This window comes from Aquarana catesbeiana, linkage group LG02 (assembly GCF_042186555.1).
Source record: "Aquarana catesbeiana isolate 2022-GZ linkage group LG02, ASM4218655v1, whole genome shotgun sequence".
NCBI classification, from domain to species: Eukaryota; Metazoa; Chordata; class Amphibia; order Anura; family Ranidae; genus Aquarana; species Aquarana catesbeiana.
Genome location: NC_133325.1, coordinates 146,288,247 through 146,310,067, shown reverse-complemented (window position 1 = coordinate 146,310,067; position 21,821 = coordinate 146,288,247). Strand labels below are relative to the sequence as shown.

The following is a 21,821-nucleotide window of genomic DNA, read 5'->3' as shown; positions in this document are numbered from 1 at the left end:
TACTCACCATGCCTCTCAGCAAATAGCTTGGGGTGTCTACTTTCCAAAATGGGGTCATTTGGGGGGGTTTTGTGCCACCTGGGCATTCCATAGCCTCCGAAACTGTGATAGGCAGTGAAGAGTGAAATCAAAAATTTTCACCCTTAGAAATCCTGAAGGCGGTGCTTGGTTTTCGGGGCCCCGTACGCGGCTAGGCTCCCAAAAAGTCCCACACATGTGGTATCCCCATACTCAGGAGAAGCAGCTAAATGTATTTTGGGGTACAATTCCACATATTCCCATAGCATGTTTGAGCAATATATCATTTAGTGACAACTTTGTGCAAAAAAAAAAAAAAAAAAAAAAAAAAAAGTGTCACTTTCCCGCAACTTGTGTCAAAATATAAAATATTCCATGGACTCAATATGCCTCTCAGCAAATAGCTTGGGGTGTCTACTTTCCAAAATGGGGTCATTTGGGGGGGGGTTTGTGCCACCTGGGCATTCCATGGCCTCCGAAACTGTGATAGGCAGTGAAGAGTGAAATCAAAAATTTACACCCTTAGAAATCCTGAAGGCGTTGCTTGGTTTTCGGGGCCCCGTACGCGGCTAAGCTCCCAAAAAGGCCCACACATGTGGTATCCCCATACTCAAGAGAAGCAGCTGAATGTATTTTGGGGTGCAATTCCACATAGGCCCATGGCCTGTGTGAGCAATATATCATTTAGTGACAACTTTTTGTAAATATTTTTTTTTTTTTTGTCATTATTCAATCACTTGGGACAAAAAAAATAAATATTCAATGGGTTCAACACGCCTCTCAGCAATTTCCTTGGGGTGTCTACTTTCCAAAATGGGGTCATTTGGGGGGGTTTTGTACTGCCCTGCCATTTTAGCACCTCAAGAAATGACATAGGCAGTCATAATTGTCTCCTATCTCCTATCCAACTGTACATCCCCACTGAACTGGCTTTGCTGAGTCTGCTATTAATATTTTTGGTAATTGTCTCCTATCTCCTATCCAACTGTACATCCCCACTGAACTGGCTTTGCTGAGTCTGCTATTAATATTTTTGGTAATTGTCTCCTATCTCCTATCCAACTGTACATCCCCACTGAACTGGCTTTGCTGAGTCTGCTATTAATATTTTTGGTAATTGTCTCCTATCTCCTATCCAACTGTACATCCCCACTGAACTGGCTTTGCTGAGTCTGCTATTAATATTTTTGGTAATTGTCTCCTATCTCCTATCCAACTGTACATCCCCACTGAACTGGCTTTGCTGAGTCTGCTATTAATATTTTTGGTAATTGTCTCCTATCTCCTATCCAACTGTACATCCCCACTGAACTGGCTTTGCTGAGTCTGCTATTAATATTTTTGGTAATTGTCTCCTATCTCCTATCCAACTGTACATCCCCACTGAACTGGCTTTGCTGAGTCTGCTATTAATATTTTTGGTAATTGTCTCCTATCTCCTATCCAACTGTACATCCCTACTGAACTGGCTTTGCTGAGTCTGCTATTAATATTTTTGGTAATTGTCTCCTGCTGCCATATCTTTAAACTTCCATATTTACTGCTAGCTCTATAACAAACACACTGCAATAGCAATATTACTGGTGATTGATTCTCAACTCCATGTGGCTTGAGTGATCAAGAGAGGTAATTAGCTTTACGACCCTAGTCTGTGTCTGGCCTGGCCCTGGCCATCTCCTCCCCATATTCAGGTGTCTCACATCAGACCCAATAATGACCAACTGAGAAATGCATCCCAGCTTAGGCTGTCTATAAATTTATGGCAGCTTATGGGGTGGCGCAGACAGGGGCATTGCGCAGACATCATGGCTCTTTCCTGAGTGGCTCTGTCACGAGTGATGCGCAGTTTCACCGACGCAGTTTAACGAAAGCAGGATAACTAAAGCTGCATGAACAACAGGAACTCTGCTCCACTCTGCAAGACGACAAGCAAACCAACTTTGAAATTTATTTTATATTAGGTTAGTTTCCCACTCTCTAGCCACTAACATGCTCCTTATTCTCTTCCTTCTCACATTGGTGTCTTCTATCCTCAAATTATCTTTACTCTACCCCTCCTCTCTTCCCTGCAGCATGCACATATCACCCTCACTCCTACCCTCTCCCTACTATGGCACCCATCATCTCCTGCATTTGCTGCACCCACATGCTGACATAAACTCCAGGGCCACTAGACACGTGCGCTCATGCACATCCCACTCCCACCTTGCCTTCCTCACCCTCCTCCTTCTCCTAGTCTCAGGTGATATTTCTCCTAATCCTGGTCCGCCATTTTCCAAATGCAAGCCACATATCCAATACCCCTCCCCCTCTGGCAACCACCGCAATCCACTCAGTTTAATTTCTATCCCCCTACTTCCTCAAAGCACCCCACCAATCTCATGTGCCCTGTGGAACGCCCGCTCCATCTGTAACAAGCTAACATCTGTACATGACCTCTTCATCTCTCATGGCTTGAACATACTGGCCATAACAGAAACCTGGCTGCAAAATTTTGACTCAGCTTCTCCTGCTGCCCTCTCCCATGGTGGTCTCCATTGGACTCACTCCTCCAGACCCAACAGACAGAAAGGAGGTGGAGTTGGCTTCCTTCTGTCCCCACAAAGCACCTTCCAAGTCCTTACTGTCCCTCCCTCTCTATCCCTCTCTTCTTTCGAGATGCACTGTATTCGTCTGTTTTCTCCCATTTCTCTGAGGATTGCAGCAATTTATAGGCCTCCAGGACCGGTATCGCGCTTCATTGATGACTTTGCTGCCTGGCTACCCTACTTTCTCTCCTCTGAAATACCCACCATTATTCTTGGTGACTTTAACATTCCTGTCAATGTCAACAGCCCAACTACAGCTAAACTTCTCAACTTAACCTCATCTTTTGACCTAACCCAATGGACACATACTTCCACTCACTCCAATGGTAATACCCTTGACCTTGTATTCTCCCATCTCTGCAACCCTGGCAACCTCACCAACACCCCCTTTCCTCTATCTGATCACAACCTCATTACTTTCACTGTATCCTTGCCTCCAACCACCCATCCCTCCAAGTAGCAAACAATTACTTGTAGAAACCTTCGCCACTTTAACCCTTCTCTTCTCTATTCTGCTACTGACAACCTATATGACATAATCTCTCCCCTGTCCTGTCCTGACCTGGCCACTTCTGTCTACAACAGTTCACTCTCATCATCACTAGATGCACTTGCTCCCCTAACCACACGCAGAATTAGGCCCCGACCGTTACAACCCTGGCAAACTGACAACACTAGAAATCTCAAGAGACATTGCCGTGCTCTTGAACGACTGTGGCGTAAAACCAAATGCCTGCAAGATTTCACCCTATATAAATCTGCCCTTCTAAAATACAATTCATGCCTCCATGCTGCCAAACAAGCCTACTTTGTCTCTCTTATTAATTCCTTGTCATCCAGTCCCCGTCGGCTCTTCTCAACCTTTAACTCTCTGCTTCGTCCACCACCCCCTCTACCCACTAACTCACTCACTGCCCAAGAGATTGCCAATCACTTCAAAGACAAGATCAATGCAATTCGTGAGGACATCTCCACTGTGCGTACATCTTCCCCACCCATCATACCTTGCCCAGCAGCACATTCAACCCTCTCCTCTTTTGAATTGGCTACTACGGAAGAGGTTACAAAAATTTTCTCGAATGCCCACCTAACCAATTGTCCCTTGGATCCTGTTCCCTCACAACTACTACGGTCACCCTCTTCTTCTATCCTATGCTCCCTCACCCACATCTTCAATCTCTCCCTTTCTAGTGGCATTTTCCCCTCCCCTCTAAAACATGCACAGATCACTCCCATTCTTAAAAAGCCCTCACTGGACCCTACCGACCTGAACAACTTAAGACCCATCTCATTACTCCCATTCACCTCTAAACTTCTAGAACGCTTAGTCTACAACCGTCTTAGCTCCTACCTCAATGAAAATAACCTTCTTGACCCCTTACAGTCTGGCTTTCGCTCGCAGCACTCCACGGAAACTACCTTACTAAAACTCACTAACGATTTACTAACTGCTAAAACCAACAGCCAGTACTCCATACTCCTACTACTTGACCTCTCTGCGGCCTTTGATACTGTTGACCACCCGCTCCTTCTCAATAAACTACATTCCCTTGGCCTCCGAGATTCTGCTCTATCCTGGTTCTCTGGCTATTTATCACAGCGCTCCTTCAGTGTCACCTACAACTCTGTCTCCTCCTCTCCATTGCCCCTTTCTGTGGGGGTCCCCCAAGGCTCGGTTCTTGGACCCCTTCTCTTCTCTATCTACACCACCTCCCTTGGTCACCTAATAACTGCCCACGGCTTCCAATACCACTTATACGCTGATGACACCCAAATCTATCTGTCTACTCCTCACCTCACTCCTTCAGTCTCCTCTCGCATTACTAACTTACTAACTGACATATCAGCATGGATGTCGCACCACTTCCTTAAACTAAATCTCTCTAAAACTGAGCTATTAATATTCCCCCCCGCCCGTGCCCCCCTCCATGACTTTTCCATCAAAATCAACAATGCAACCATCAGTCCCTCCCCTCACGCCAGGGTACTAGGTGTAATCCTAGACTCCGACTTGTCATTTCAGCCTCAAATCCAATCATTGTCAAAAGTTTGTAGAATTCACCTCCGTAACATCTCTAAAATTCGCCCTTTTTTAACAAATGAATCCACCAAGCTCCTCATTCACTCCCTTGTTATCTCTCGCCTTGACTATTGCAACTCCCTTCTCATTGGCCTACCGCTCCATAGGCTATCCCCTCTTCAGTCTATCATGAATGCTGCTGCCAGACTTATCCACCTTACCAACCGCTCAGTGTCTGCCAACCCTCTACTTCAATCCCTACACTGGCTCCCAATCACCCAGCGAATTAAATTCAAAATTCTAACCACAACATACAAAGCCATTCACAACTCTGCCCCAAGCTACATCACTAATCTTGTCTCCAAATATCACCCAAATCGTCCTCTCCGCTCTTCTCAAGACCTCCTGCTTTCAAGCTCTCTCATCTCCTCCTCCCATGCTCGTCTCCAGGATTTCTCCAGAGCCTCTCCCATCCTCTGGAACTCGCTACCTCCATCTATCCGGCTAGCCCCTACTCTTGCTACCTTCAGGCAATCCCTGAAAACTCATCTCTTCAGGAAAGCCTATCACGTCTCCAACTAATCGCCTACCACTTCCACCAGCTCATTCCCCACAGTTACAACCTTTTGTACCACCTGCCCCACCCTATTAGATTGTAAGCTCTTCTGAGCAGGGCCCTCTTAATCCTATTGTATTGTATTGTATTGTATTATATTATAACTGTATTGTCTCCCTTTTATATTGTAAAGCGCTGCGTAAACTGTTGGCGCTATATAAATCCTGAATAATAATAATAATAATAATAATAAACTAAAAGCTGTGTAAATTACAGAAAATGTACCCTAGTTTGTAGACGCTATAACTTTTGCGCAAACCAATAAATATATGCTTATTGACATTTTTTTTACCAAAGACATGTGGCCGAATACATTTTGGCCTAAATGTATGACTAAAATTTAGTTTATTGGATTTTTTTTATAACAAAAAGTAGAAAATATCATTTTTTTTCAAAATTTTCGGTCTTTTTCCGTTTATAGCGCAAAAAATAAAAACTGCAGAGGTGATCAAATACCATCAAAAGAAAGCTCTATTTGTGGGAAGAAAAGGACGCAAATTTCGTTTGGGTACAGCATTGCATGACCGCGCAATTAGCAGTTAAAGCGACGCAGTGCCAAATTGGAAAAAGACCTCTGGTCCTTAGGCAGCATAATGGTCCGGTGCTCAAGTGGTTAATGCAAGGAAGCCAGCTTCCAGGAAGATATTATATTAATTGTGGAGGGCTTATGTTTCCTGCTGTGAATCCAAGGGTTGGCACTCTCGGAGGTATATCATAGGCAGAATTCTTGCCTTTCTACAATTTGGGGTAGTGATGAAATTGGCCTTGAGTACTATTAAAGGCCAAGTCTCAGCTTTATCGGTCTTATTTCAAAGACCGCTTACTACAAATTCTTTAGTCTGGGGTTTTATGCAAGGGATGATGCGGCTTAATCCACCAGTCAAACTTCCTTTGAACCCTTGAGACTTGAGACTTGTAAGATCCCCCTTTCCAAGTCAAAGCGCACTCTACCAGGTCAGGTTAGTGCTTCTTGGGCAGTGCGTCACCAGGCCTCCATGGCTCAGATCTGTAAGGCCGCAACTTGGTCTTCAGTATATACAGTCACAAAATTTTATCAGGTGGATGTAAGGTGGTATGAGGATATCCCTTCGGGTGCGGGGTGCTGCAGGCAGCAGTATAGGTCCTCAAGTCTGGGGGTTCCCTGCGGGTTGTGTCTCCCTCCCCTCAAATAGCATTGTTATGGGACGTACCATTACGTTATTACTTAGGCTCTGTGTCCCATGATGTACGATAAAGAAAATAGGATTTTTATAGCAGCTTACCTGTAAAATCCTTTTCTTGGAGTACATCATGGGACACAGAGGTCCCTCCCCTCTTTTTGGGGTTTAGGTATATTGCTTTGCTACAAAAACTGAGGTACTCCTGGAAGGAGGAGGGGTTATATAGGGGAGTGATCTTCCTGTATTGGGTATATCAGTGTCCATCACCTGAAGGTGCCTATATACCCATTAAGTTATTACTTAGGCTCTGTGTCCCATGATGTACTCCAAGAAAATGATTTTACAGGTAAGCTGTTATAAAAATCCTATTTTTGTTGGATTACATTCTCTCCAAGAATCCACTAAATTGTATCGGGAGAGTAATTGAGAAAATGATTATTTGAGTTACGAGAAGGAATATAAGGAGAATTATCAAGAAATGGGAGGAGGACCTGGTTAGAGTCACCACCTATGATAATTGTTCCCATGTTGTAGGTATTTATTACTTGTAATAGATGTGATAAGAATGGTATTGGCTGTTTATTTGGGGCGTAATATGATACCACTGTAACCGCAGTGTCCATGATGTGACCAGTAAGAATTAGATAGCGCCCCTCAGGGTTCTTGATTTCTGACTGAATGGTGAATGGGGTAGAATGGTGAAAATCTATAAGGGTTCCTCTCTGTTTGGCATTAGCCGAAGCTGTAAATACTTGTGGATAAAAAGGGCTCATATACTTAGGAGTGGAGCTCACTGTGAAGTGAGTTTCCTGTAAGCATATTATGTGTGCTTTCCGGGCTTGAAAGGAACGGAATGCCTTAGCTCTTTTTGTGGTATGTTGATTCCCTGAATATTCAGGGAAAGAATGTTAAAAGGTGCCATTGTATATGATCAAAAAGATAGTACTCGCCAATACCTGATATTGTCTGGATGTATCAACCTGTGTGGACCCGAAGAAGGAGGAAGAGGAAAAGGAACCAGTATTGTCAGAAGTATAGAAAAGACTGGAAAAACTGAAAATATAAAAGGTAAGGTTAATTAATATACAAAATATCTTGTTATGAGATATAAAGTTTTCCCGTGATGTGGGAGACAGTCCACTATCAGGAGAGCTGGAGCCATCATCAATTACCCACATATTATAAGCGGGCAAACAAGGAGGGCAGATTGGGGCACACTAAACCCGTGTGTAGAAGAAAAGCCCTAATAACATTTCTGGAAGATGAATAATTATTAATACTATTACTAATACAAATATAACCCGCTAGGTATTAGATAATGCTAATCCTAGAACATTTTGAAAAAATGAAAAGAAAAAATAAAATAATTTAAGGCTTAAGTAGCCAATTTGAGGGAAGGAAAAAAGAAGGGGATATGGGGTTAAGCGGGGGAAAGGTAACCTTTCTTTGGTATAATAAGGAAGCAATAAGATATCATACAGTATATGATAACCAGTTACTACTTACAAGATAAGACTGTGCCATTGATCCCTTGATGACCCTAATATAACCTTCCAGTTATAAAGAAGCAGGCCTAGGTATTAATTTTGTGATTAAAGTAAGACCATTATATACATTTTGAACAGTGAAGAATTATGTGACTAATATTCTGATATTTGAACATATTCAGGGATCATAAATTATTAGCCTAGTAGTTATAAGGTAAAGCCTGAGTTTCGGCTATACCTAGTGATAATGAGTGGGTAACGGGGGGGGGTAGATGGTGTCGGGGAATATAATATACATACACTTACATCCACATATATGTATGCATAGATGGTGTCGGGGAATATAAATATATATATATATTATAATATACATACACTTACATCCACATATATGTATGCATACATACATAAAAATATTCACATAAGCATATATATATATATATATATATATATATATATATATATATATATATATATATATATATATATATATATATATATACACATATACTTGGGTGAAGTTATTTCTACAATTTGCATAAGTTAAACAGACATAGAGTTTTTTGCTTCTGAATTGCTAAATGAGGAGGAGAGTGTCTATGATCTATGTCTTGTCAGATCATGGCTTCTTCTTTTCCTTCATTCCATGGCGTCTTCTTTATCTAGAGATCTAGAGGGGGGGAGTCAAAGCGGCTTCTTTTATGTGAGTGAAGATGTTTTCCATTATTCTCTGAGGATTTGGTAGGGTTTTGTGAAGAGGATGGTGCTGATCTTCTGCGTGAGGTACTGGTGTTGGGAGTGGTTTCCACTAGATGTAGATCTTGTAGGGTTTTCTGTAATTCTTCCGCTGATCTACAGGTGTATTTAGAGCCTTGATATGCAAAGCGAATGGAGAACGGAAACCTCCACTGGTAGATTATGTGATGATTTTGTAGTGCCAAAAGCTGGGGTTCCATTGCATGACGCTTGGTTATAGTGAGTATTTAACTCATCAGTTAAAAACGCGATCTTACTTAATCTCTGTGGTCAGCTGATCCTCTGGCTGGGTTTGCTTCCTGGCTTAAGTAGATTAATTACTAGAGTTTATATTCAATTCACTATTCAGTTTTTTGAAAGACCTGCATACAGGTAAATAAATCCCATTTTGGCTGAAGTATTGTATTGGCAGATTGGATATGTGGTATTACTTTTGCTTTGTATTCATACTGATTTCTTCATTGTCTCATTATTGTTCATTGTGTAATTTTTGTATTGTTTTTCTCAGTGCCTGATAGATATTACTCTCCTGAAGAAGCCACGGCATGTGGTGAAACATGTTGAGAAATAAATCCTTCGGTTGCACTATTTTAAGATTGTATCAGTACATTGAATGTAAACTCCTTTTACAAATATGTTTTTATCAACTTTTCTAAATAAAATGTGAAATTTTTATATAAATTGTGTGTCACCCTTTGCACCTTTAAAATCCCAGTTCCCTCCATGTTTTGTATATTGTATACTTTAGGGATGTGGTGCCAATACTTATATTGGATGTGAGGCAATTATTTACATTTTCTCCTTTGTATGAGAACTGGCCAAAGCATTACAAAATGTATACACCACCCAAGAGGTTTGCGCAGCAATATGCAGTGGAGAAGGCCTACAAGAAAAAGTGGAAAGTCCCTGTGGTGTATCCTACTATTCAACAAATTCCTGGTTCTGGTTGAGAATGTCCCACTCTTCTAAGACCCGATGGACAAGAGGTTAGAGGTCCTCCTTAACCCCTTCACGCCGACCGTACGCAAATATGCTTTCATGGCTTGAAGGGGTAATACCAGGGTGATGCCTGGCATCACCCCAGTATCGTTTTATAGAGCCAGCGGTTGGCTTTCCAGTGATAACAGCTGATGCTGCTAAAAGCCGCTTGACTGTTATCCTAAGGAGCGGGCACGTCCGCTGGCTTGGCCGAAGACTGGAATGAAGCCGGTATTGGCTTTGATCGGGTCTCTGATCTAGTAACCTAGAACAACCTAGTAATCTAGATGTCATGACATCACTTCCGGTTTACTCGTCTGCCAATGGTGCCGATTTCCAAAAATCCCTAGTATTCCAAAACGCAGATTTTGGCGCTTTGAATACTTTTAAGTGCAAAGGAGGGATTTGGGATCTTATAGACCCCAGATCCCTCCATAAAGAGTACCTATCACTGACTATTACTGTCACAAGGGATGTTTACATTCCTTGTAACAGCAATAAAAATTATCAGAATTTTTTTTTTTAAAGAGACAGTGTAAAAAAAATAAAAATTAAAAAAATAAATAGGGGAAAAAAAAAGTAAAGCGCCCCGTCTCTCCGTGATCACACGTAGAAACGAGCGTATATGTAAGTCGTGCCTGCAAATGTAATTGGTGTTCAAACCACACATATGAGGTATCGCAGCGATTGTTAGAGCGAGAGCAATATTTCTAGCACAGGACCTCCTCTGTAACTCTAAACTGGTAACCTGTAAACATTTTTAAAGCGTCGGCTATGGAGATTTTAAAGGAACCATAGTTTGTCGCCATTCCACAAGTGTGTGCAATTTCAAAGCATGACATGTTAGGTATTCATTTACTCGGCGTAACATCATCTTTCACATTATACAAAAAAATTGGGCTAACTTTACTGTTTTATTTATTTTTTAATTCATGAGTGTATTTTTTCCCAAAAAATTGCATTTGAAAGACCGCTGCGCAAATACCGTGTGACATAAAATATTGCAACGATCACCATTTTATTCTCTAGGGTCTCTGCTAAAAAATATAGGTATAATGTTTGGGAGTTCTAAGTAATTTTCCAGCAAAAAAATACGGATTTTAACTTGTAAGTAACAAATATCAGAAAAAGGCTTAAGCATGAAAGGGTTAAAGTCTCTTTTGATTTATCAAGCTTGGCCATAAAACTGCCGACTGTGATGCCTATGGTCATCTGCCAAACTTTGGCAGCTGAGCCAAGCAAATGGCTCACAACCCTGGATTGATCCCGATAGATACCTCAACACTCCATAAATTGGTCTCCCGGCACCAAAATTCTCATTTGGCTCTCATGTCAGTACAGATACTGCAGAATTGGTCTGTGGCGACAATTTGTAATAAACACTTAGAAAGCATTGTTTGACAGAGAAGGACTGTGGTGAGTCACTAGACACCTTTAGTAAGGTGGTCTTGGACAGAAACAGCACTCGCTTACAAAGTGAGAAGGAAACTAAGATGCACAAGGTAAACTCTGCTGCTTCCAGTTTCCGGAAGACTTCCTTTCATCCCTCTCAGCTTTTTGCTTCAAAAACAAGTTCTCCACACAGTTCTGTTTCAAGTCCTGGATGTCCAAGCCAGCCAAGTCTGGCACCAAGTCCTCCATGCAATGAAGGGGAGCCCGCACTTTTACAAGTGATTCTGGCACTGCTGCGCTCTCAAGGAATTCCCATTAATGGATTTCTGGATGACCTTCTCTTTGAAGGATCACTCTACCCTGGCCCTGTCAGCCAATATGCGGCAAGCAGTGCAGACACTTCAGAGCTTTGGGTGGATTCTCAGCCTACAGAAATCTTCATTGGATCCAACACACTGCTTGGAGTACCTGGGCCTAATCTTGGACATGGCCTAAGCTTGGGTGTTTCTGGCCCAGGAATGAGTGTTAACCCTCCTAGCTCATGTTTGGACCTTGTGCCCCAAAAAGCATCCTACCGTCCAATTTTGCATGAGGGTACTGGGTGGTAGTGATTAATTCCAGACTTCTGCAGTTCAGAGTACTGATGGCAAGGGACAAGCCCCCTCTGTCTCTGGACATGCCTGTGCATCTATGTCCGAGGGCCAAGAAATCTCTGACCTGGTGGCTGATCAGCTCTGCTCTGGAATCAAGGAAATCTTTATTTCTGTTAACCTGAATGGTTCTCATGACAGATGCCAGCCTGTCAGGCTGGGGAGATATCCTAAGGATGGAAACTGTTCAAGAGATATGGTTGTCGAGGGATCCAGACTTCCCATCAACGTTCTCAAACTAAGAGCCATCCGCCTGTCCTTGCAGCATTGGACCAAATGGCTTTAGGGGTGATCGATGAGGGTTCAGTCAGACAACGCCACAGCCATGGCTTACATCAATCATTAGAGTCACACTTGGGCCAAAAGGCATGTTCCAGCCTTGTCTGTAGTCCACTTTCCTGTAGTCGACAGGCGGTAGGTGTACTTAATTAGTTAGGCATCCTTCATCAACAGCAAAATGGACAGTTTGGCCAGGTTCAGAGATCCTAAGGCCTCTGCAATGGACGCACTGGTAAACCCATAGAATCAGTTCTGAATGATATGCGCCTTCCCTCCACTACGAATTCTTCCTTGACTGCTTCACAGGATCGAGATGGAGGGCATTTCGGTGATCTTTGTGGCATCAAATTAGCCCAGAAGGATTAGATACTCAGACGTACTCCTGGGAGACACTCCAGAGGCACTTCCAGACTGACCAGACCTCCTGTCTCAATGAATGGTATACCATCCTGCTTCAAAGTCACTGGCTTTCATGGCTTGGCTGTTGAAACCCAAGTACTGAGAGAATTGAGTTTCTCTGACTGTTATTCCTACGCTGCTTAAACTACCTCTTGCAAGGTCTATCAGAACTCTTGGAAGGCTTTCTTTGCATGGTGCCAGTTTCATCCTAGACCAGTGATGGCGAACCTTGGCACCCCAGATGTTTCAGAACTACAAATCCCATGAGGCTCATGCACTCTGCAGTGTAGTTGAGCATCATGGGAAATGTAGTTCCAAAACATCTGGGGTGCCAAGGTTTGCCATCACTGCCCTAAACTCTCTGGATTTTATCCTCTCCTTCCACCAATCTGGGCTGAAGCAACATTTGGCTTTGAGCACCCTGAATGGTCAAGCCTTGGCATTGGCCATTCTCTTTCAGGGACCACTGGCCCCTCATCGCATAGTAAAGGCCTTTGTTCAAGGGATGGCTCACATCATTCTCTCTGTTTGCATACGTCACTTGCCTTGGGACCCTAAAGTGGAACTACACTGTTTTTGAGCACCACAATCCAAAAGCATTATATAATTTATTTTTAATATTCAAACGTAAACCCCCCTATCCATCCATGTCTCCATGCTTTATTTTGAGAAATCACTTTGAAAAACCCCCCCTAGCATTTCTGACTGTGGCCATCTTGAGTAAGGGCAGATGATTCATGTAGCATTTACTTCCTGAAATCCATCTTCCACTGTGTCCTTAGCTGAGAAAACCCCTCCTCTCCCCCTGAAGACTCCTGGGATATATGACATAATTTTCCTAGGCATGACAACTAGTCAACAATTTAAAATCTGTCACCCTACACTACTTAAAACTTTTTTTATTTTTTTTATTTCTGTCTTCGTTGCTGGTAAATGTTGTCAGCAGGCCAGGAAGTGAGGGGAAATCTCTCTAATGGAGGCACAGATAACAGTGACAAAAACTCCAGGGGTTCTAACCCTTCCTCACTCCATCCGAAATTAAAAAAAATAGTTTGGGCTCAACACATACTTTAATCACTTAGTATTCAGCAATGTTAAAAACAGAGCCATTTTGTTATGAGGAACGTCAATATCTTAATGGCTCTGTTATGTTTCCCACTCGGAGCTGGGCAGTGTAGGTGGTCAAGTAGCTGACAAGGCAGTAACTATCAGACCTCTAAGCCCAGACTCTCAAGTTGAAGAGTAAGAGTCAATGTAAGTGAATAAGAGAAGACGTACATTTAGTAGAATGTATTGTTATAATTTTAAGTGTGAATGAATATTCAATCATAAATGACAAACAGCCCTGCAAAGGTTGGTTATTATACATATTTTCTCTTCCAGTCTTTGTAACCTGGCTTGTTCACCTTTGTACAACAATCATAATGATTAAGAATTTGTACTTAATAAAAAAACCTGACACAAACGAGTGGAAACAAAAATTTAAAAATCACATGCTGCATTGCCAGCATTACAGGAACATTGTCATTGATTGCAAAATCTGTGATACACTTATCTGTACGAAAACGCAAAGATAATGCATAAGTATTTATACATATACAGTAAATAAATGTATGTTTAATTTACCTATAGCCTACTATCTTCCACACCCCGGTGAACAGCAGTACCAGTTTCGCTATGTGGATCAGCATGGAACTGTGAAAGGGATTAGTGAACCTTTTGTGATCAGTGAGCCACGACCAATGGAAGACCTGGTCACCTTGGAGGATGAAGAGGCTTCTCTGGACATGATTTTGGTTGTATCGAAATCTTCTTTCCTGCAGGTAACTTGTAAAGTTTTAGGGTTGCCAGACACAGCAATATGATGTAGAAATGTTATAATATTTCTTACTACCCAAATTACAGTTCATAGTAGTGCAGCATTCTTCTCTCACAGAACATGTGATAACTATCACTTGTAGCAGCTGCGAGAATGCCTTAACTTAAACCTGTCACCAGAACAAATACTACATTTGTATTACAATATGATGGTATTTTATTTGTAACTAATATTACCACTTTTCTGCAAAGGTTTTATTACTTGCAGGGTTACAAGCCAAGGAAGTTTAGAAGACTTTAACACATTTGGGTGTTTGATTCTTTATCAAAAAATAGATTATACCAATTCTTGAAATATAGATGCATAGCCACATCCCAAAAATAGTAAAAAAGACATTATAGGACTTTTAAAGGCTGTATGATTAAACATGAGGTAAAGCAAATTAGATTAAATATATTACATATACATGATAAAAAGAGCTCATAGGTCACAGGGAACAGGTTATTTGGTTATACAGGTGTTTGATTCTTCTCATTCAGGCTTCCCTCTGCTGCTCCTTTCTTTTAGCCCCTACATGACATTCAGTTGACAGTGCTGAGGCTGTGTGCTGGAGAACTGCTCCTGATCACAGCCTCAGCAAATGTAAACAAACCTTTCTCTGGCTGTGATCGGAAGACGCTCTCCCTAATACAGCATTAGCATTGTTTGTGTGCATACCCTGAGGCTGGATACAGAAGCATTTACTAAACAGGCAAGGGGGACTTATAGGTCTCTTACCAACGAATAAGTAAAACCCCTGCTGTTCAAAGCGTTTCTGGCACTAATTTTTTAAGTTTAAGAGTGCCATTCCCTGCAAAGCAAGTACTTATGCTCACTGCCCGTGCTGCCGAACTGTGTGCTGGTGTGTCAGATGACTGGGCCCACTGCTGCACTCTAGGGTTCCTTCTGCTTGGCCTTGTGTCCTGCAGTGACATAGGGGGTCAGTGGATGTAGCCATTGAGTGCTGCTGAGGCATAAATTGGCATAAATTGGGATAAAATCTTAGGAACAAAGAACACGGAGGAGAGATAGGTTTGCTTTAAGAGCATATTAAATAAGTGCATTAGCCAATGCATCCCATTGGGTAATAAATTTAAAAGAGCTTACAAAAGTCCTGAATGGCTTAACTCCAACGTAAAAATGCATATAAAAACAAAGGAGAAGGCCTTCAAAAAATACAAGGTTGAGGGATCATCATCAGCATTCATACTTTATAAAGAATGCAACTAGAAATGTAAGGGTGCAATAAGGACAGCTAAGATAGAACACGAAAGACACATAGCGGAGGGGAGCAAAAAAAATCCCAAGAAATTCTTTAAGTATGTAAACAGTGGGGGCGTGGCCTGACACTGCATGGAGTAGGACGTGTGGACTCTGAGCTCCGTCCATTACTCCTGTAAAATCATTAATCCTGGACCTATTCACTGACCAACTGGCTGGACTACCTCTCTAGGACACCTGGGACAGCTGGCCCTGACTCCTGAAGGAAAAAGACGCACGGCGGCCCGAACGGAGCGGCGATCTCCCGCTCGGCGGGTGAAAAACTAATTGAGACCGCGGCTTCGGCCTACAACCGGAGGCCGCGGCCATCTTGGTACACCCTAATCTTGGCCCTGCTTGGATCCAGCCACACAACACAGGTACCTGGCTGCTAGATAACTCCCTGAAGGAGCTGCACTGTGCTCATCCCTCCTCCTCCTAGCCTGCTCACCCATCTGAGGCCCAGAGAGACTGACACTCACAAACGGCCTGGCTGGAGGCCTGGGCCTACATGTGTTGACCGGCGGCCATCTTGGCACACCTGCCCCCTATACCTGTGCAGTACACATAGACTGCAGCCCTGCTATCCCCCTGTAAGGGCGGTTTATCCTGAGGACGTGGCCTGACAGAGGAATAGGACGCATTCCTGAGAAGATCTGCCCATTACTGCTGACTTTACCTCATCCTTTACCCGCAGACCCCTCTAAACAAGCCTAGTAGCTTTCCTTTTGTGACCGCTGAAGAATCCAATCAAGATGTCTCCCACAAAGGCTCAGAAAGCAGCGACGGCGGCAAAACTAGCTCAGTACCGCCGGCAGGAAGGAGAGGAGATGGAGGAAAATGATACAGCGGAAAAGCCTGAGGAGGAACGCCCGGCGGGAGATACGGATCGGCTTCTCGAGGCAATCACATTCTGCAGAACTTCACTAACAGCCCAGATAGAGGAGGTAAAGGTAGATATATCTCTGATCCGGCAAGATTTCCATAAACTCCGAGACCGGGTTAAAACTACAGAAAACCGAATCAGCAATGTGGAAGACGCCATCCCGCCCCTGCAAGAGGGGACAGAACGTATACAGCGCCAAATCCAGCAACTGTTCTCCAGGCAAGACGAAATGGAGAACAGACTGAGGAGATGCAACCTGCGATTAATCGGCCTCCCTGAAGGCGCTGAGGGAAAGGACCCCACCACGTTCCTGGAGCAGCTACTTATCACACACTATGGCAGAGAGGCTTTCTCCCCAATGCTAGCTGTGGAAAGGGCCCACCGAATGCCTGCCAGACCGCCTCCGCAGGGAGCACCCCCGCGCACCTTTATAGCCAAGCTCCTTAATTATAAGGATCGGGATGCGGCCCTGAGAATGGCGCGAGAAAAAGGCAACATTCAACTAGGGAACAGTAAAATCGCCATATTCCCTGACTTCTCAACAGAAGTACAGCGCCGCAGACAAGGGTTCACAGAAGCCAAACGCAGGCTGAGATCAAAGCAAATTAAATATGCCATGCTATTTCCAGCCCGACTCCGAGTAGAGCAAGATGGCAGAGTTCACTTTTTTGAGGACCCCGAGGAGGTGATAACCTGGCTGGAATGCCAAGGGGCACCGGAGAGAGCAGACTGATACCGCTGTAAGTACTTTTTTTTGCTACCACTTACCACAATCAATACAGCATACAACTCCTGACACTTATTGCAGACCTGATTAGAAATTAACAGATATGCGCTGTGCACTGAAGTGGACATATACAGATCAAACTGCTAGATTTAAATATTCTTTGCACTAGCCCATTTATTCGCTCAGTGAGCCAGATGGAAGACCCGCCAAGGAACTGTGATTTGTATCCTTACCACGAGAGTCAAGTTTAGCCAAACAGTCAACAAGCTGATTTTTTTCCCTTACCCACATTTTTTACTTTAATTTGTTTTCCCCTGACATCTGATGTGGCTCAATATGTTTTTTGAGAAGACGGAGCCCCGGAGAGGGCACAGTCCTGCCCCTCTATTGCAAAGTGCAGCGAGACTTTACCCCACTCGACATCAGAGAATATGCTAGTGGGATTGGGGACCACTGCAATGAACAATTATATACCGCTCCTCCAATACGGAGTGTAACCCGTCAGCACTCTCTTGTGCAGTGGCCCCAATTACTCACATGTTTATGGCTTCACCATGCAAAGTTTTGTATTTCCTTGTTGGGGATTTTCAGTCGGTTTGGGGATGATGCCTGCAACGGTTGGGGAGGTTGCAAGGCGGGGTGGGGGGTGGTGGGGGGGATAGTTCAACCGTTGAACAAATTTATATGTGTCATAACCAGATGGTACACCAACCAAAGTTGGACATTGTTGTTGCAGACATTAAACGTTATGCTATACTTAGTGCAATGCACGCTAAATATACATTACAGACATCTGAGAAGGCTAACCAAAAATCTAGATGTATATATGATGGCTGAAATACGTTGCTGTATAGAAGAGAACACATGGGGACTCTAAAGTTTCTTACCTGGAATGTACGGGGCCTGCGTGAGAAGATAAAACGCTCGGCGGCCCTCACGTTCCTTAAAAAACAACACGCTGACATCTTAGTCTTAGTGGAGACTCATGTGGAAGGGAGATTGCAAATGGCTCTTCGCCGACCATGGGTCGGATGGGCATTTCATTCAACCTACACATCACACGCACGTGGAGTATCAGTTTTGGTGGCCAAATCGGTACAATTTGAACTTATAGAGGTTTCCACAGACCCGCAGGGACGGTATGTCTTTTTATCTGTCAAGCTGTATGGGGAACCTTTCCTTATTTTGGCTTTCTATGTACCCCCCCCATTCTCCATACCCATAATCTTAGAGGGCTTCACATTCATGACCAAACACCCCACAGTCCAGGCGGTCTGGCTGGGGGATTTTAACACCACACTAAACCCCTCGGTAGATAGACTTCAACCCTCGAATCCACAACCAATAACCAACAGAGAAACCAAATTTGCCAAGCTAATTTCCTCCCTTCACCTTGTGGATTCTTGGAGATACAAATACCCACACAAACAATTATTCTCTTGTTTCTCTTCCTCCCACGGCTCTATGTCTAGAATTGACATGATACTGTTATCACAAAGTCTCACACCCCGACTACTAGAGACGGCTTTTTCTCCCAGGCTGTTGTCTGACCATAGCCCATACTGGATTACACTAAGCGTGCCCACTGACAAACCAAAGCGGAATTGGCGATTAAACCCGTTCTGGCTCTCACTACTCCCTGAGGATGATGAACTTATGAATGAGTGGAAGTCGTTCTTCAGGAACAACGACCGCTCAGCTTCCCTGACAACAATCTGGGAGTCTTTTAAATCTCATGTTCGCATGATACTCTCAACCCGCATTAACAGAATTAAAACAGATTCCTCTGGAGAGCTTGATAGAGCGATAACGGTACTATCCCAATCCGAACAAAACTATATAGATGATCCCTCTCCCGCAAATGCAGACTTACTTAAACTTCAGGCCAGAATAGTAGCCCAACTCCAATATGGGAAAGAAAGACACAAAATGTTCTTTGCTAAACAAAAGCTGTTTGAGCACGGGGAAAAGGCTGGCAAGCTCCTAGCATACCTGGTACACAGTGAAGATAGACCCCCTGTGGTAATATCTTTACACGGCCCTGGCGGTGAATCCATCACTAATCCCCTCACAGTAACCTCTATGTTCAGGGATTTTTTTATTGACCTCTACACCTCAAAAAGTCCTGAGGATAAGGACCCAATGAACTCCTTTTTGGAGGAGACGGCATTTCCCCAGTTAACAAAAGACCAGGTTGACCTCCTTGAGGCACCACTCACTGAGGAAGAAATAGCGTTGGCTATTGCTGGATTTGCCAGGTCCAAATCCCCAGGCTCGGACGGCCTACCTATAGAATTTTACTCCCAATTCGGCGATTTTTTGATCCCAAAACTTCTAACCTTATATAATCACCTATTCGAGACATTTACACTCCCCGCTTCTATGAGAGAGGCAACAATAGTCCTCATACCCAAACCGGGAAAAGATCCAGGATACCCCGAATCCTACCGCCCAATCTCCCTATTACAAGTAGATATCAAGATATTAGCCAAGGTACTCTCCCTCCGACTCAATCAGGTCATTCTCTCTCTGATACATACGGATCAGGCGGGGTTCATGCCTGGTCGTAACACCTCGTTCAACCTACGAAAATTGTTCATAAATTTACAGGCCACACATGAAAATGTGGGATCCCGGGTGATTGTGACGCTTGACACGGCCAAGGCATTCGACTCCGTGGAGTGGGGATACTTATGGCAATGCTTGGGAAGATATGGCTTTGGCCCCAGATTCCTTAAGTGGATCAAACTGCTTTATCAAAACCCCACAGCTAGAGTGGTGGCGAACGGATGGCCGTCTCAAGAGTTTGACCTCAGTCGAGGCACGAGACAGGGCTGCCCTCTTTCCCCACTTCTCTACGCCTTAGCTGCGGAGCCTCTGGCTGTGTCGATCCGTGCAGACCCCGAGATTGTGGGTCTACAAATGGGAACCTTAACTGAAAAAATTAGTTTATATGCGGACGATACCCTATTATACCTCGCTGACTCAGGCCCATCCCTTCAAAAAGCACTACAGTTGATCGAACATTTTGGAACGTTTTCCGGTTTAAAGATGAACTGGGAAAAGTCTCAGATACTACCTATAGACAGTTTCCCACCATCTGAATCATGGACAGATACCCCACTAAAAAGAGCAGACACAATCAAATACCTGGGAATCCATACATCCAGAGATCCGGCTGATTATATTCCCCTTAACATTGAACCCCTCTTTTCACTAGTCAAAACCAAACTACGCACTTGGGCCCGCCTACCACTAGGAGTATGGGGTCACATAAATCTGATAAAAATGGTCCTTCTCCCAAAAATCCTCTACATATTGTGGCATACCCCACTCTATCTCCCATTAAAACACTTTAAGTCTCTTGAAGCTTTACTCAAACCCTTTGTGTGGGGGACTAGCAGACATAAAATCGCACGGTCAGCGCTTAAAAACCCGACAGACATGGGGGGAATGGCCCTACCGGATCTGAACCTCTATTACATTGCATCACAACTATCACAACTATTCCACATAGACAAGACAGACAACGTACGCTTCCTGACCCTTCTTTGCTCCAAAAGTGTGCAACTCACAGGTGACTCTCTGTACACAATATCGGCAGGATCCAGGAATACTGAAATGGGGGGAGACAAGAAGTCCTTGCTATACCATTATAGACGTATTTGGGACCTTGCCTCCACCAAATTAGAAATACCAAGACTGCACGATCATACACCGATATGGCACAATAGAGATATGTCAGAATTCATTAACATACCGGACTCGGAGCTGTGGGAGTCTAGGGGAATTTATTATATACATCATCTGCTGTTCAATGGAACTCTCAAAACCTACGATACACTCAAAGAGGAATTTTCTCTTCCACACTTCATGTTTTTCAGATACCTGCAAGTAAGACATGCAACCCAAACACAATTCTTACAGGTTGAGGCTCCTCCTGCTCTTCATCCCGTTATGGCTATTGTTAAAAGTACAGACCCACGTGGACTAATATCCACATTTTATAATATGCTTCTAACTCCCACCTCGTCAAAAATAGCGTTTGATTTGAAGCCTCGATGGGAGAGAGAGGTGGGCCTGATGGAAAATGAGGAGTGGGAGGAAGCCCTCGAGACATGCAAAGCAGTATCACCAAAACTCTCGGACAGACTCTCTCAGATTTACATAACACATAGAACATACCTCCCCCCAATTCGAGTAGCCAGATATAAGCGTAATCAGTCCACTCTATGCCCGATGTGTGGCCAAGAAACAGGTACGTTCTTTCATTTAATATGGACATGCCCCAAGATACAACAACAATGGAAACAGGTCATAACATTTCTACACGACACCATGGGCTCCCCAATAGCATTAGAACCAAAACAATGTCTCCTAGGGATATTTCCAGACACAGTTGACAAATTCACCAAGGTATTCCTACATGAGACTCTATTCTCCGTCAGAAAAATTATTGCAAGAAAGTGGATGAGACCATCCCCTCCCAGTGTGACGGAGTGGAAAATAGAAGTTAACAATACCTTGCCATACAAAAAACATATTTACATTAACAGAGGATGTCCGACAAAATACAACAAAATCTGGGATCGATGGTTGCAAGAACCTGAAACTTGCACTTAACCATAAACTCGCTCAGTAATACAGCATGTGGATCTCTGTACCTAAAACTCTATTCCAGATACATACAGAGAAAGTATAAACCAAAAGATACCATGGTCCATGTTGTTCCCCCAAAATGGTCATG

At 43.5% G+C, this 21,821-nt stretch overlaps 1 protein-coding gene across 3 annotated transcripts in view; it reads left to right on the top strand.

Annotated features, from left to right (window-relative positions):
* The window catches only part of CALCOCO1 (calcium binding and coiled-coil domain 1), a 184,061-nt gene that overhangs the window by 66,142 nt on the left and 96,098 nt on the right, over positions 1-21,821 (top strand). For all 3 annotated transcript variants that reach the window (XM_073613610.1, XM_073613609.1, XM_073613607.1), the window contains one exon: positions 13,976-14,166. In XM_073613610.1, coding sequence (XP_073469711.1) covers positions 13,976-14,166 — 191 coding nt within the window. The remainder of the gene's footprint in view (positions 1-13,975; positions 14,167-21,821) is intronic.